The sequence below is a fragment of the Stegostoma tigrinum genome, chromosome 14, assembly GCF_030684315.1.
Source record: "Stegostoma tigrinum isolate sSteTig4 chromosome 14, sSteTig4.hap1, whole genome shotgun sequence".
In the NCBI taxonomy this organism is placed as follows: Eukaryota; Metazoa; Chordata; class Chondrichthyes; order Orectolobiformes; family Stegostomatidae; genus Stegostoma; species Stegostoma tigrinum.
In genome coordinates, this window is record NC_081367.1 from 51,795,855 (window position 1) to 51,811,666 (window position 15,812).

At 43.1% G+C, this 15,812-nt stretch overlaps 1 protein-coding gene across 2 annotated transcripts in view; it reads right to left on the minus strand.

Annotated features, from left to right (window-relative positions):
• Nucleotides 1–4,271, minus strand: part of daw1 (dynein assembly factor with WDR repeat domains 1) — a 51,815-nt gene extending 47,544 nt beyond the window's left edge. For both annotated transcript variants that reach the window (XM_048541865.2, XM_048541864.2), the window contains exons 1-2: nucleotides 4,169–4,271; nucleotides 3,688–3,760 (exon numbers count right to left, since the gene is read on the minus strand). In XM_048541865.2, coding sequence (XP_048397822.1) covers nucleotides 3,688–3,760; nucleotides 4,169–4,208 — 113 coding nt within the window. In that variant the 5' untranslated portion in view covers nucleotides 4,209–4,271. The remainder of the gene's footprint in view (nucleotides 1–3,687; nucleotides 3,761–4,168) is intronic.
• Nucleotides 4,272–15,812: the final 11,541 nt, after the last annotated feature.

Consider the following 15,812-nt stretch of genomic DNA (forward strand, 5'->3'; position numbering starts at 1 on the left):
CATGGCATCAATTCAGCAATCCTCATAATCTGCTGCACAACAGATTGTTGGATCATTGTGATATTCTGTAAGACTGTAGTAGTGTGAAAGCAACTCCTGGCATGTGATTCACATGTGAAAAACACACACATGTGACAAACACACACGATAATTTTTCTTCTTCATCCCTGTCTTCTTGCTCTTCTGTTTCTTCCTCCTCCACCACTGCCCAGCCAAGTTTCAATTTTTCAGTCTCGAAAAAGTGAATGGACAAGAGTAGATTTATGGTGAAGGAAAAGAAATATAATAAAAATGCATGTTTATATACCTGCAACTTACAAATCAAAAGAAATTTTCAAATGAGTGGAAATGGAATGTGAGAAGGAGAATTAGGAATCAGGATCTCAATATTTTTGATTGTTTCGGAGCCTGCGACAATCATAACAATTTTGCAATTGTTGTCTCCTGCATCAGAGTTAGAACGTGCAACTGTGACCAAACCCCAACAAGTGATTGTTGCTGCATCAGGGTAAAAGCCCCATGTTGCCCCGCAAGAGACAGAGATATATGTCAGTATTTGTGGTGCAATGTGTTTTCATAACTAAATACTGACAATGTGAGCAAGATATGAGATACTGCTTGAAGTTTGCAATAGTATGAAATATAAAAAGTTGATTAGAGGTATGAGAAAGTATTATGAGGTTGAAATTGATAAAGATTGCTGGAGGATGTGTAATGGCAATACACAGCATCAAGTAGTGTTTTCAGCAACATACAAACATATTAACAAGGAGCCAGCCATTCAGACTTTAAAGTCTGCTCCACCATTCAATAAGACCATGGCTGATCTGATCCTAACTTCAAACGCACATTCCTGCCTATCCAGATAACTGTATGTCTACTCTCTCCTTCTTTGTTAGCCAGGCAATCTTTTATCCTTGCCAATTAACTACCCCATACACCATGAGCTTTTGCAATAACCTTCGATTTGGCACTCTATCAAATTGAAGTACAGTATATCCCTGGCTCGCCTATATCCACTGCTCATATTACATCTTCAAACAATTTCAATACATTGATTAAACATGAACTCCTTTTCACAAAACCAGATTGACTCTATCTGATTTGCTTGAATTTATCTAAGTGTCCTGCAATAACTTATTTCATTATAGATTCTAACATTTTCCCTACGACAGACATTAAGCTAACTGATCTATAGTTTTCGGCTTTATCTTTCCCTCTTTTTTGAATAGAAGCATTACAGTTGCTGTCTTCCAATTTAGGGTGACCTACCTAAAACCAATGGAATTTTGGAAAAATAAAAACATTGCATCCTCTATCTCATTGGTCACTTCTGTTAAAGCCTTAGGTGAAGTCTGTTAGGACCCAGTGCAGGGTAGTGGCACACGTGGTAATAATTTGCATTTGAATGACCATGATCATTCATGTGATCACTTGCAGCATGGCATCCAGAGCTAGAACTTTGACACTGAGACCAAAGCTATCTGCTCATATTGCCTGAGATAACAAGGTGTAGAGCTAGATGAACAAAGCAGGCCAAGTAGCATCAGAGGAGCAGGAAAACTGAAGTTTCATTTTCTGAAGAAGGGTCTAGGCCCGAAACGTCAGCCTTCCCAACTTTAAGTACATTTAAGTCGTCACTGGACAAGCATATGGATGTATATGGAATAGTGTAGGTTAGATGGGCTTCAGGTTGGTATGACAGGTTGGCACAACATCGAAGGCCGAAGGCCCTGTACTGTGCTATAAGGTTCTATGTTCCATGTTCCATGTTCCTGCTCCTCTGATGCTGCTTTGCCTGCTGTGTTCATCCAGCTCTACACCTTGTTATCTCGGATTCTCCAGCATCTGCAGTTCCTACTATCCCTGCTCATATTGCCTTCTGAGTTTGTCTGCATGGTCTCCTGCAGAAAGAGGGCATCCTGCAACTCATCCCTCACACCCCGTCCCCGCAATAACCAGCAAAAGAGAATCCCCCTCGTCCTCACGTACCACCCCACTCATCTCCGGATTCAACGCATCATCCTCCGACACTTCCACCATCTACAATTCAACTTCACCACCAAAGACATTTTTCCCTCCCCACCCTTGTCTGCTTTCCGGAGGGACCACTCTCTCCATGACTTCCTTGTCCACTCCACACTCCCTTCCAACCCCACCACACCCGGCACTTTCCCCTGCAACCGCAGGAAGTGCTACACTACCCCCATACCTCGCCCTCATCCCCATCCTAGGCCCCAAGAAGACTTTCCACATCAAGCAAATATTCACCTGCACATCTACCAATGTCGTATACTGCATCCACTGTACCCGTTGTGGCCTCCTCTACATTGGGGAAACAAAGCGGAGGCTTGGGGACCACTTTGCAGAACAACTATGCTCGGTTCGCAACAAACAACTGCACCTCCCTGTCGTGAACCATTTCAACTGTCCTCCCATTCCTTAGACATCATGTCCATCCTGGGCCTCCTGAAGTGCCACAATGATGCCACCCGAAGGTTGCAGGAACAGCAACTCATATTCCGCTTGGGAACCCTACGGCCCAAGGGTATCAATGTGGATTTCAAAAGCTTCAAAATCTCCCCTCCTCCGCTGCATCCCAAAACCAGCCCAGCTCATCCCCGCCTCCTTAACCTGTTCTACCTCTTACCTATCCCCTTCTCCGACCTCAAGCCGCACCTCAATTTCCTTCCTACTAACCTCATCCCGCCCCCTTGATCTGTCCGTCCTCCCCGGGCTGACCTACCCCTCCCTACCTCCTCACCTTTACTGGGTCCATCCCCGCCTCTTTAACTTGTCTGTCTCCTTTCCACCTATCTTCTCCTCTATCCCTCTTCGATCCGCCTCCCCCTCTCCCTATTTATTTCACAACCCCTCCCCCTTTTCTGATGAAGGGTTTAGGCCCGAAATGTCAGCTTTTGTGCTCCTAGGGTGCTGCTTGGCCTGCTGCGTTCATAAAATCATAGAATCAGTGTGGAAAGAGGCCATTCAGCCCATCAAGTTTCACCGACCCTCTGAACAGCATCCCACCCAGGCCCAGACCCAGCCTATCCCTTTAAATCTGCTTTTCCTATAGCTAAGCCACCTAGCCTGCACATCCCTGGGCACTGCGGGACAATTTAGCACAGCCAATCCACCTAACCTGACATTTTTGGCCAGTGGGAGGAAACTGTGGCACCTACGGGAAACCCACGCAGAGATGGGAGAAAGTGCAAATTCCACACTGAGAGTCACCCAAGGTTGGAATCGAACCCACGTTCCTGGTGCTGTGAGGCAGTAGTGTTCACCGCTGAGCCATCATGCTGCTCTCCAGTGACGGAAGGAGGCCATTCGGCCCAGTGAGTCTGCACCAACCCTCTGAAGAGCATCTTCCTGTGCATTCCAGATCTTAACCACTCACTGGTTTAGAAGAAATTCTTATATTGTGTCTTCTGAAGAAGGGCCCAGGCCCGAAACGTCAGCCTTCCTAACTCCTCTGATGCTGCTTGTCCTGCTGCGTTCATCCAGCTCTACACCTTGTTACCTTAGACTCATAGCATTGGAGTTCCTACTATCTCTTGTATTGTGTATGGTCATTTTGCTAATGATGACATATATAGTTGAAGAAGAGCAACAGGACTTTTGTGGTGGACCCAGTAAAAACTAAAAGTTATTTGCTTTTTAATACTACTCAGACGTCACACTTACACTGGAGTCAAGTCAAGCAGATCAATGGATTTGTTCTTTGTCTCCCCTCCTTTTTCGTACTCCAAAATGATTCCTGGCAAAGATACAAAAATATATATATTCATGAGTACTCGTGAAAGGTAAAGGAACTTTTGGACAGCTTCAGTATCCCTGCAGCTACATTCTCCAAATGTGAGCCGACTTGAGAGCTGAGCTGCACAGGGCACTGAGGAGTTTTGAAGGAACCTACAGTTTAACTTCACAGAACAAAGCAAAAACAGAAGTGAACCAGTAAAGAAGTTCACGGTAGGTGGGCTGTCAGGCCCAATGTTTGATGTCTCCGGTTTGAAGGCGGCTGGAGACGCGGCCGCGGTGGTGCCAACAGGGTCCCCAGTTTGATGGGTGTCAGAGCGGCTGCCCGGCCCAGCATCTCACCGGCACGACCCCAGGGAGTTAGCGGCCCGGACCCGTTCCCGGCCCCGGGCTGCCCTCCTGGTCTCACCTGGCGGGTAATACCGCAGCAGAAACCGTTTCAGCCGCATCTTTCACCGAAACCGCGTCCTTCTCCTGTTGCCCAGCAACCAACCAGTCATCCAAACTGCGCATTCGCACACGGTGTTCGCCGACTGGCGGTCACTGCGCGTGCGTACATTCCGTGAACGCCACCTGCGCTGCCATCTTGACAAAGGAAAATTTTGCGCTCGGTTTACTAGTTCAACTTTATGTATTCGGCCCATCGATAGCACCGACCCTCCGAAGAACATTTCCCAAACTATGCATTTTAACTGCTAATCACTGGCTGGTTTAGGAAAAAAACATTTCTTCTATTGTGTATAGTCATTTTGCCAAATAAATTGGTGATGGCTGGTTCTGTAACCCTCCCTCAAGGCTAGACTAACAGGAGGCTGGAAGAACACAAGCCAGGCAGCGTCTGAAAGATAGGAAAAGTCAATGTTTCGGGTATTACTCTTCTTCAGGAGTGGCAGTGTGGTGTGAAAAAGCGATGCACTTAGTTTGCATCTGCGGGAGGCAGAGACCTTCTTCAAAATGAGATAAGTTGTAGAACTGTATGAACACAACAGACCAAGGAGCATCAGAGGAACAGAAAAGCTAGCATTTCAGGTCTAGACCCTTCTTCAGAAATGGGGAGGGGAAGGGGATTCTTTAATAAATAGAGAGTTAGGGAGGCGGACAGAAGATGGAGAAAGGAGCAGATAGGTGGATTGGAGACAGACAGGTCAAAGAGGCGGGGTAGGAGCCAGTAAAGGTGATTGCAGGTGGCGAGTTAGGGAGGAGATAAGTCGGTCCAGGGACGACGGACAGGTCAAGGAGGCAGGATGAGGCCAGTAGGTAGGAGATAGGGGTGGGGCTTGAGGTGGGAGGAGTGGATAGGTGGGAGGAAAGATGGACGGGTTAAGGAAATGGGGACATGGTGGGCTGGTTTTGGGCTACAGTTGGGGGAGGGGAGATTTTGAAGCTTCTGAAGTCCATATTGATACCATTGGGCTGCAGGGTTCCCGAGTGAAATATGAGATGCCCTTCCTGAAACCTTCGGGTGGCATTGTTATGGCACTGCAGGAGGCCCAGGATGGACATGTCATCCGAGGAGTGAGAAGGGTAGTTGAAATGTTTCACAACTGGGAGGTGCAGTTGTTTGTTGCGAACCGAGTGTAGGTGTTCCGCAAAGTGGTCCCCGAGCTTCTGATTGGTTTCCCTGATGTAGAGGAGGCCATAATGGGAACAGCGGATAATGAGCATCCTTTGAAGATACTTTGTAGTGGTATGAACTTGGTTAGACACAAGAAAACTGCAGTTGCTTGAATCCAAGGTAGACAAACAGGAGGCTGGAAGAACACAGCAAGACAGACAGCATCTGGATGAAAGGAGAAGTGAACGTCCTGAAGAAGGGTAATATGTGAAATGTTGACTTCTCCTTTCCACCAGATGCTGTCTGGTTTGCTGTGTTCTTTCAGCTTCCTGTTTGTCTACCTTGGGTTCTAGTATCTCCCTTTTGGGGATAATTTCATAGTGCTCCATCTGGAGTATTCATGATTTTGAGTATTTCAATCAAATCTCCTCTGACACTTCGTCCCTCTTACCTGTAAAGAAATCCATTAGAAACCATCATCCACCCTGCCACAACTTAACTGGACAGTGTGTGCTGACAATCATACCCCACTGTTTCACAAACCATTACGGAATGTAAATATGTATGGGTTTATTTGATATGCTTTCATTTCTGAATAATTTAATCTCTGAAACTGTTACTATAAATGTTTTCAGCATTCCAATGCTTTCACCTCCTTCCTCAAGTGCAGTTTCCAGAATTGGACCCTGTGAAACTTGAAAGGGTTCAGAGAAAATTTACAAGGATGTTGCCAGGATTGGAGGGTTTGAGCTACGGGGAGAGACCGAATAGGCTGGAACTATTTTCCCTACAGTGTTGGAGGCTGAGAGGTGACTTTTTAGAGATTTATAAAAAAACACGAGGGACACGGATAGGATAAGAAGGCCAGGTCTTTCCCCAGGGTGGGGGAGTCCCAAACTAGAGAGTATAGTTTAAGCTGAGAGCAGAAAGATATAAAAGGGACCTAAGGGGCAACTGATTCTTGTAGAAGGAATGAGCTGCCAGAGGAAATGGTGGAGGCTGGTACGATTACAACATTTAAGAGGCATTTGGATCGATATATGGATTGGAAGGGTATAGAGGGATATAGGCCAAATGTTGGCAAACGGTACTGTATTTATATGGGATATCTGGTTCGCATGGACAAGTTGGACCAAAGAGTCTGTTCCCATGCTATATATCTCTATGATTCAATAATCCAGTTGAAGCCAATTCAATGTTTAATAGATCATATCATAGATCATAGAATCCCTACAGTGTGGAAACAGGCCCTTCTGCCCAACAAGTTCACACACAGAGCATCCCGCCCAGACCCATTTACCCAAGAAACCCACCTAATCTACACATCCCTGAACACTGTGGGCAATTTAGCATGGCCAATTCACCCAGCCTGCACATCTTTGAACTGTGGGAGGAAACCGGAGCACCCAGAGGAAACACACAGAGGCCTAGGGAGAATGTGCAAACTCCACACAGGCAGTCACCCAAGGGTGGAATCAAACCCAGGTCCCTGGCACTGTGAGGCTGCAGTGCTAACCACTGAGCCACCGTGCCACCCCCATACAGGTTAAACTCAAAGTTCTTGCTTTTGGACTTTGTGCTTCTATTCATAGTGTTTTCTTAATGTTGTTATGTCTAAGAGAGGAGTGGATTTGGTTGCCTTTAAACCCCTCAGTTGGCTGCAACAAACATTGTTAATTCTTTTTCCTAAACAGCTATATCACACTCAAACGTAGCTCTAGTCCAAAATTAAAGAATCCATTACAAGGTTTACTTGAAGGAAAGAAACAGGACTTCTGTTACTTATTATGCTCAGGAAAATAATAAAATGTAACAAGCGTACCCAAATACAGATATAAAGTTTAAAAATAGGGGAGTGTGTAGTACAAGAAGGAATATCAAGAATCAGCAGAATAAAAAGTTGTTAAGGGCCCTTGTGGCAGTAAACTTTAACCTGATTCCACACTTTAATTGGTGTCCTATATCCTCAGTATCGGCAAAGTTTACATATATATACTTGAAATCTCGGTGAATGGATTTTTTTGGCATTTTGCCTTATCACCAGGTGTTATTTTCAAGGGGCTGAGAGAGACAAGATAAGAGAGAGAGAGAGGGAGGGAGACTTCCAGTTCTGTTGCATTTTACTGCTTGCTTGAAATACAGTTCACTTTGTTTATTTCCTTGTGTGGCTTTATTGCTTTCCCATGCTGGATAATCTGTAAATGTCTTTCACCCAACATGTGAAATTTCTTGAAAGGTGTAAATCAACCTGCAGACTCCAGATCTGTCTTTTTGTAATAATGTTATTTTCAACTGAGACTAATTCTTTTTTACTGATGGTTTTAAGAGCATGGCTCAACCTGACCATGATATCACTGAAGCCATCACAAACCAGTGTTTTGCCTTTTTTTAAAACCAGTTTAGACTATGAAACATCCTAGATGTCAAAATTGGATGATGAAAGTTGAAATTTATTAGTCACTTTGTACCACTATCATCACAGTTCAATTAACTGTGCATATATACTCAGAGGTTCCTTTGTCCCTGCAGACTCTTTAGAATCGTATATTTTATTTTATTTTAAATCACCTTTCCTTGTCATTTCTCCCAAAATAGGTCACTTCACATTTCTCTTCATTAAGTTTTATCTGCTGCCCTATCAGTGCATTCTCTGAGCATGCCTGCATAGTCTTGAAATCTGTCACTATCTTACAGATCATTTGCAAGTCATGTATCATCTTCAAGTTTTAAAATTATGCTCTATGAACCCACATCTAGATCATTAACAAAGATCAAAAACAAGCAATGACCCTGTTACTAACCTTTGGAGAAATCCATTAGAAGCCATCATCCACCCTGCCACAACTTAACAGGAATGTGTGTGTTGACAATCATACCCCACTGTTTCACAAACCATTACAGTATGTAAAAATGTATACAATCTCAGTGAGACTGCCAAAATAACCAGTTTTCCTCACTGGCCACTATTCAGGACAGAAGAAAATCACAACAATTTTTGTTAACAGAAAAAAAAAATTTATTTAATACACAGCTTTAACAAAAGTAAAGATTTCCACTCTCAAAACACAAACATACACTCAAACACACAGTTGATCAGAGGAACTTCGGCCAATTTAGGCCCTTGCTTGTTTCACAATACTTCCTTTTAAGTTTTCTTAGTTTTTCTACCTTTTCTCCACATGGAAACAGAGAGAGGAAGAAGGAGAGAGAGAGAAAGAGAGAGATGGATGCTTTCTCTGTATAGGCTCTGTATGTTTCTTCTGCTTGATGCTTAGAATACTATAACACCCTGCAGCTCAACCAGCCAGGGCTGTTGTTACGTGGAATCCTTAATTTGAAAGATTCTTCATACTGCTAGTCTCAAATTCTCCTTCCAGCTGCCTCTAAAAGCATCATTGCATTGCACAACACAAATACACGCAACTCATGCTGACCAGATATTCTCATATATGTACCACCCTCCGTATGAAAAGTTGCTCCTCAGGTTCCTTTTAAATCTTTCGCCTCTCGCCTTAAATGTATACCCTCTAGTTTTGGACTCCTGTACCCTGGGTAAACGACTTTAGCTGTTCACCCTATTCATGCCTCTCTTGATTTTATCAACCTCTTTCTCTTATTCACTTCTTATCTATTTCATTGTACAATTAGATGCATTGGTATGGAATGCCCTGCCTGCAACAGTAGTAGACTCGCCAAATTTTAGGGCATTTTTAAATGGTCATTGGATAAACATATGGATAATAATGGAATAGTGTAGGTTAGATGGGCTTCAGTTTGGTTTCACGGGTCGGCACAACATCGAGGCCGAAGGGCCTGTACTGCACTGTAGTGTTCTATGTTATATCATGGAACTATTGCTTACACTGGCAATGAACTTTTCACCTTTTACTTGGAATAATATCCTATTTACAGGTTTCAGTATTTACACTCAGAGCTACTTCTATGAGTCAAAATTTTCTTCCTATCTTGTATTATAAAAAATTTGTGCAACATTTCCATATTAATTTTTAGCTGGGCAATGTAGTGTGAAGTCAAGATGTAACTGTTATTCTAAGGTGATCTCTTGTCATTGAGCTTCAGAGAATGTCTTAAATAAATTATACTGCCTAAGTAATTTTATGGCTGGTAACTCAGCTGTCCCTTAAGAGGGAAAATCATCGATGTAATATTGCATGAGGGATTCCCCTGGTCATGAAATATTATACGATTGCAAGTATACTTCTACGAGAAGAGATAAGGTGAAGTGTAATGGCTGATGCATCAAAGAAATATGCCAATGGTGAGTAGTTAACCTGTGCTATTTCGCCAACAGCAGCCAATTCCAGTTGAGGAGACTTAATAGATCCTCATTTCTAAATAATGAAGAATAAAAAAAAAGTTTCATGGTCTTTGGGTTGTTCATGTCTTCAAATTTAATGTTATAAATGTATCCCACATTACAACAGTGACTACATGTCAAGAGCATTCCATTAGCCATAAAGGGGTCTGGTTTGTCCATTGTTACATCATGGAGCTCTTCTTGCTGACATCCTCAAGCTGGCATTGAAACTTTCACCCCACCACCCAAGGCATCTACAATCGGACCCCACCACCCAAGACGTTTTTCCATCCCCACCCTTGTCTGCCTTCCGGAGAGACCACTCTGTCCGTGACTCCCTTGTTCGCTCCACACTGCCCTCCAACCCCACCACACCTGGCACTTTCCCCTGCAACCGCAGGAAGTGCTACATTTGCCCCCACACCTCCTCCCTCACCCCTATCCCAGGTCCCAAGATGACTTTCCATATTAAGCAGAGGTTCACCTGCACATCTGCCAATGTGGTATACTGTATCCATTGTACCCGGTGTGGCTTCCTCTACACTGAGGAAACCAAGCGGAGGCTTGGGGACCGCTCTGCAGAACACCTCCACTTGGTTTGCAATAAACAACTGCACCTCCCAGTCACGAACCATTTCAACTCCCCCTCCCATTCCTCAGACAACATGTACATCATGGGCCTCCTGCAGTGCCACAATGATGCCACCCGAAGGTTGCAGGAACAGCAAATCATATTCCGCTTGGGAACCCTGCAGCCCAATGGTATCAATGTGGACTTCACCAGCTTCAAAATCTCCCCTTCCCCCACCGCATCCCAAATCCAGCCCAGCTTTTCCCCTCCCCCCACTGCATCCCAAAACCAGCCCAGCCTGTCTCTGCCTCCCTAAACTGTTCTTCCTCTCACCCATCCCTTCCTCCCACCCCAAGCCGCACCTCCATTTCCTACCTACTAACCTCATCCCACCTCCTTGACCTGTCCGTCTTCCCTGGACTGACCTATCCCCTCCCTACCTCCCCACCTATACTCTCCTCTCCACCTATCTTCTTTTCTCTCCATCTTTGGTCCGCCTCCCCCTCTCTCCCTATTTATTCCAGAACCCTCACCCCATCCCCCTCTCTGATGAAGGGTCTAGGCCCGAAACATCAGCTCTTGTGCTCCTGAGATGCTGATTGGTCTGCTGTGTTCATCCAGCTTCACACTTTATTATCTTGGATTCTCCAGCATCTGCAGTTCCCATTATCATTGAAACGTTCATCTCCTGCTTAGGATAACATGTGGAAACTGGCATCGTGTTCGCAAAAAATGCCATCACGTTATGTAGAAGTTAACAGGGATCAAACTAGGAATAAAAACCTAACAAGCACAAGAGATGACCATATGTCCAGATTTTAAAAATAGTCATTTAGGGTCAGGGATGTCTTGGATTGAGCCTTCAGGATTCTTAAGGGGGAGGGTGAGCAGCCAGAAGTTGTAGTACACATCGGTACCAATGACATAACTAGGAAAAGGGATGATGACCTGAAAATTGAATATAGGGAGTTAGGTTGGAAGCTAAAATGCAGGACGAGCAGAGTAGTAATCTCAGAATTACTGCCCGTGTCACTGGCTAGCGAGTCTTGGAATAGAGAATGATACACTTGGATACACAGCTGATGTAGGAGGGAGTGTTTCAGATATGTGGATCATTAGGATACCTTCTGGGGAAGGTGAGACCTCTACAAGAAGGGTGGGTTGCACCTGAACTGGAGGGGCTACAAAAACCTGGGCAGAATGTTTGCTAGAACTCGTTGGGAGGGTTTAAACTAATTTGGCAGAGGTATAGAAACCAGAGCTACGGACCAGAGGATGGATTAGCTGGTGTACAGGCAGATACAGCATGCAGAGAGTCTGTGAGAAAGGATAGACAGTTGATAGGGCAAAGTTGCAGTCAGTGTGACGGGTTGAAGGCCTGTACTGTGCTGGACCGTTCTATGTTCTAAGTTGAAGTCACCCATGACAACAACCTTATTACTTCTGCACCTTTCCACAATCAGTCTCCCAATCTGTTCCTCAGTGTCTCTGTTGTTATTTTGGGGTCTATAGAAAACTCCTAATAAAGTGCCTGCCCCTTTCCTGTTTCTGACTTCCACCCATATTGACTCAGTGGAGAAAACCTCCTTCACGACCTCCCTTTCTATGGCTGTGATACCATCCCTGACTAACAACGTCACTCCGCCACCTCTTTTACCTCCCTTCCTATTTCTTTTAAAACATCTAAACCCCAGAACATCCAACAATCATTCCTGCCCTTAAATTATCCAAGTCCCCATGATGGCCACAATATTGTTGCTCCAAATACTGATCCATGCTGTCAGTTCGTCACACTTATTCCTGACACTTCAACCGGTCACACTGACTGCAACTTTGCCCAACTTCCTCAGACTGACCTATCCAGTCTGCCTCCCCCTCTCTCCCTATTTATTTCAGAACCCTCTCCCCGTCCCCCTTTTCTAATGAAGGGTCTAGGCCCGAAACGTCAGCTTTTGTGCTCCTAAGATGCTGCTTGGCCTGCTGTGTTCATCCAACCCCCTCACTTTGTTATCTCTGATCTGATAATCCTCCACTTTCCTGCCTTATCCTCATAACCCTCGAATCCCTAGCAGATTAAAAATCTCTCTATCTCAGCCTTGAATGTATACTTATGTCCCAGCCTTGACAGTCCTCAGTGGTAAGAATTTCACACATTCACTACCCTCAGAGAAAAAAAGTTGCTCCCATCTCTGCAATGAATGGGTGACCCCTTACACTCAGTTTATCTCTTCTAGGCCTGGACTGTCTCAAAAGGAAATAACCTTTCCACATCGTCTTGTCCAAAATCCCTAAGAATCTTATATTTTTAAAACGTTCACCTCTCATTCTTCTAAACACAAATGTGAAGGAGTGAGCAAAACCAGAATCCCTCCAGATATCTACAGGCCTAACCTCCTCAACCTCTCCTCATTTGACAGACCCTCCATACCCAGAATCAGTTTAGTGAACCTCCTCTGCTTTGCCGCCAATGTCTGTATATCTCTCCTTCAATAAGGTGTCCAAAACCGTTCACAGATTTCCAGATGTGATCTAACTAGTACCTTGTAGTGCTTCCGTAAACTCTCCCTACTTTTATACTCCATTCCCTTTGAAATAATGGCCAACATTGTACTTGCCTTCCCTATCATTATTAAATGCTAGTGTTTTGTGAGTCATGGACACGGACAGATAAATCGCATTGTTCTGGAGCTTTTTTGCAGTATTTCTACACTTAAATAATATTCAATTCCACTATTTTTCCTGCCATAGTACATAACTTTGCATTTTTCCACATTATATTTTATCCACCCAGTTTTTGTCCACTCCTTTAATTTTTCTATCTCCATCTAGAGACTCTTTGGGTCACCCTCATCACTTACCTTCAGAGTTTAATTGTGTCATCTGCAAACTTGGCTACCGTACATTCACTTTCCTCATCCAAGTTGTTACTATATTATGAATAGTTGTTGCCCAGCACTGATCACTGTGGAACTCCCAATTCTTTCATAAAAAGCAGCCAGGAATTTCTGCTTCCAGCACATCAATGGAAGTTCATTCCCAAGTGATTAATCTTTGTATGAAAAATGGGGCTCTGAATATGTCCTAAGCTTACATTTTACCAGTTTGAACTTATAGCTACTTGTTCTTCATGTATAATTCAAAATTCAGTAAACATTTTACTATCCAGTGCCTAAAGGACCATGAGTATGCCAACTGATCAAATATTGCGAATAATCAAGAGATTCACATAATCAATCTTAAAAACACATACTAAGTAACAGAAATATGATGCAGGGGGCATACACATCATTGATAATGGGAACTGCAGATGCTGGAGAATCCAAGATAATAAAATGTGAGGCTGGATGAACACAGCAGGCCCAGCAGCATCTCAGGAGCACAAAAGCTGACATTTCAGGTCTACACCCTTCATCAGAGAGGGGGATGGGGTTTCCAGAACCCTCACCATTTCCTGCCTACTAACCTCATCCCACCTCCTTGACTTGCCCGTCTTCCCTGGACTGACCTATCCCCTCCCTACGTCCCCACCTATACTCTGCTCTCCACCTATCTTCTTTTCTCTCCATCTTTGGTCCGCCTCCCCCTCCCCCTCTCTCCCTATTTATTCCAGACCCCTCTCCCCATTCCCCTCTCTGATGAAGGGTCTAGGCCCGAAACGCCAGCCTTTGTGCTCCTGAGATGCTGCTGGACCTGCTGTGTTCATCCAGCCTCACATTTTATTATCTGGCATACACATCATAGTAGTTTATTTACAGCATAAATCACTTAAATAATATGCAACTTTGCCTTAAATAAAAAACTTACCAGCAGAGAGCCTTCTCACTCAGTCTCAACCGACTGCTCGAACATCGCGATAGTTGGTGGTATTTGAGAAGAAATTGACTCGAAATTGAATCAGCTATTGATATTTTGTTTCGCCATTTGATTGAGCAACAAGTTTATTTACATTGGGAGAAATAAATTAAACAACTATAACATTTGGCAGAATAATACAGTAAATGTTGTGGTATTTGAGGTGTAAATTTTTTTATTAGTTTAATGAGAGAGCCAGTTCATAAGGTGCCAGTTAAAACAATGTTTTCGGTAATATATTCAAGATTTAGTTTTAGCATTTGTCATTTTCTATGTTTCTATTAATGTAGTTCACTGATGTCAAATTCAGAAGCCCGGTTCTCTCATCTTTTCTCATAATCCAAATCCTTGATATCAAATAACAATCTTGGGGCTCCTCTCTATAGTGGTTCTAACACTTGAATAATTTCTTGATATTGAAACAAGCGATGTTGGAACTGACTGACCTTTTCTTCTCCAGCAGGCTTGGTAATAAAGTTTCTACACCAACCTAGTTCAAATTAATATAGATCAATGTGAAAGCTCTGCCAACCTCAATTTTACATGCAGAACTATCATTAAAGTAGGAATCCTCCAAATGGCTGTGCAGCTTAGGTTCACACAGTTAATAGAAAAAGAGAAATTAGTTTTATAAGAGTTTGGTGATAGGCAATATACAGAATAAGTATGATTGGAGAGAGATGTAATGAAAGTAGAATTGCGTAAGACAAAGGTTTTTCAACTCCTTGGCACGAACCCAATATCATAATTTAGTATACCAACTTCACTTACAGTAGTAGTGTGTTAAAAAATAAAATTCATTTAATGTATCTCAGCCACGCCCTTATTTCAATACATTTACTTTACCAGTATATATCCATCTGCCACATTAGTCATCGTTGTAGCCTACCTGATTAAGACCACCACTTTGAGAATATTGTTGCAATCTAAACTACCACAAATATTCATTTTTCATCTCAACGCACATAACTATTCATTATAGAAACAAACTTAAGATAATGCTGCAAAAAAAGTCCCATTGCTCTACCTGCTCTCTTAACAAAATTTGCTTGTGAAAATCCAATGATATGCAGCCTTAATGGCTTTAACTATAATTTTTGGAATATTCAAAATGAAGAATGATAAATCTGCACTGTAAACAGATACCTAACTTGAAAGGAATCTGAAAACAACAAAAATCCTATCCAGAAAACGCTGGATGTACAAACTAACAAGTGATTCATGTTTGCAGAATCAACTGCAGGTAATAACTGGTTATCACAATTAAAATGGTTATCACCTTCCAGTGTCTTATTAATATTATCTTTCAATCATAATTATTTTGACTGATCACAAAATAGTTTTATTTTAACCTCTTCACATAGCATCCTTGGTACCCGAAAATTGCTAAGCATAGCTCGATGATATCATAACATTGTGATAAGCTGTAAGGCAGTCTCCAAGAACTATGTCAGCTATTACAGAAACTGAACCTGTGCTGTCAACACCACACTCTTAACCATCTGAGCTGGCCAGCCATACACAAAATGTGGTTCCGTTACAGAACTAGGCCATTCATTCCAACAGATTGATGGCTTCATTTATGCCTCATGTTACTCTCTTCATCTAACATAACCTTGCATTGCTTTCTTCCTTGAATATTATCTAACTCCCACTTAAATACATGTATGCTTTTTACCTCAACTTCTGTTCTACATTCTAACCATTCTCAGGTAAAGATGTTTCTCCTGTATTGAATTCATTGGCCATCTCATTTT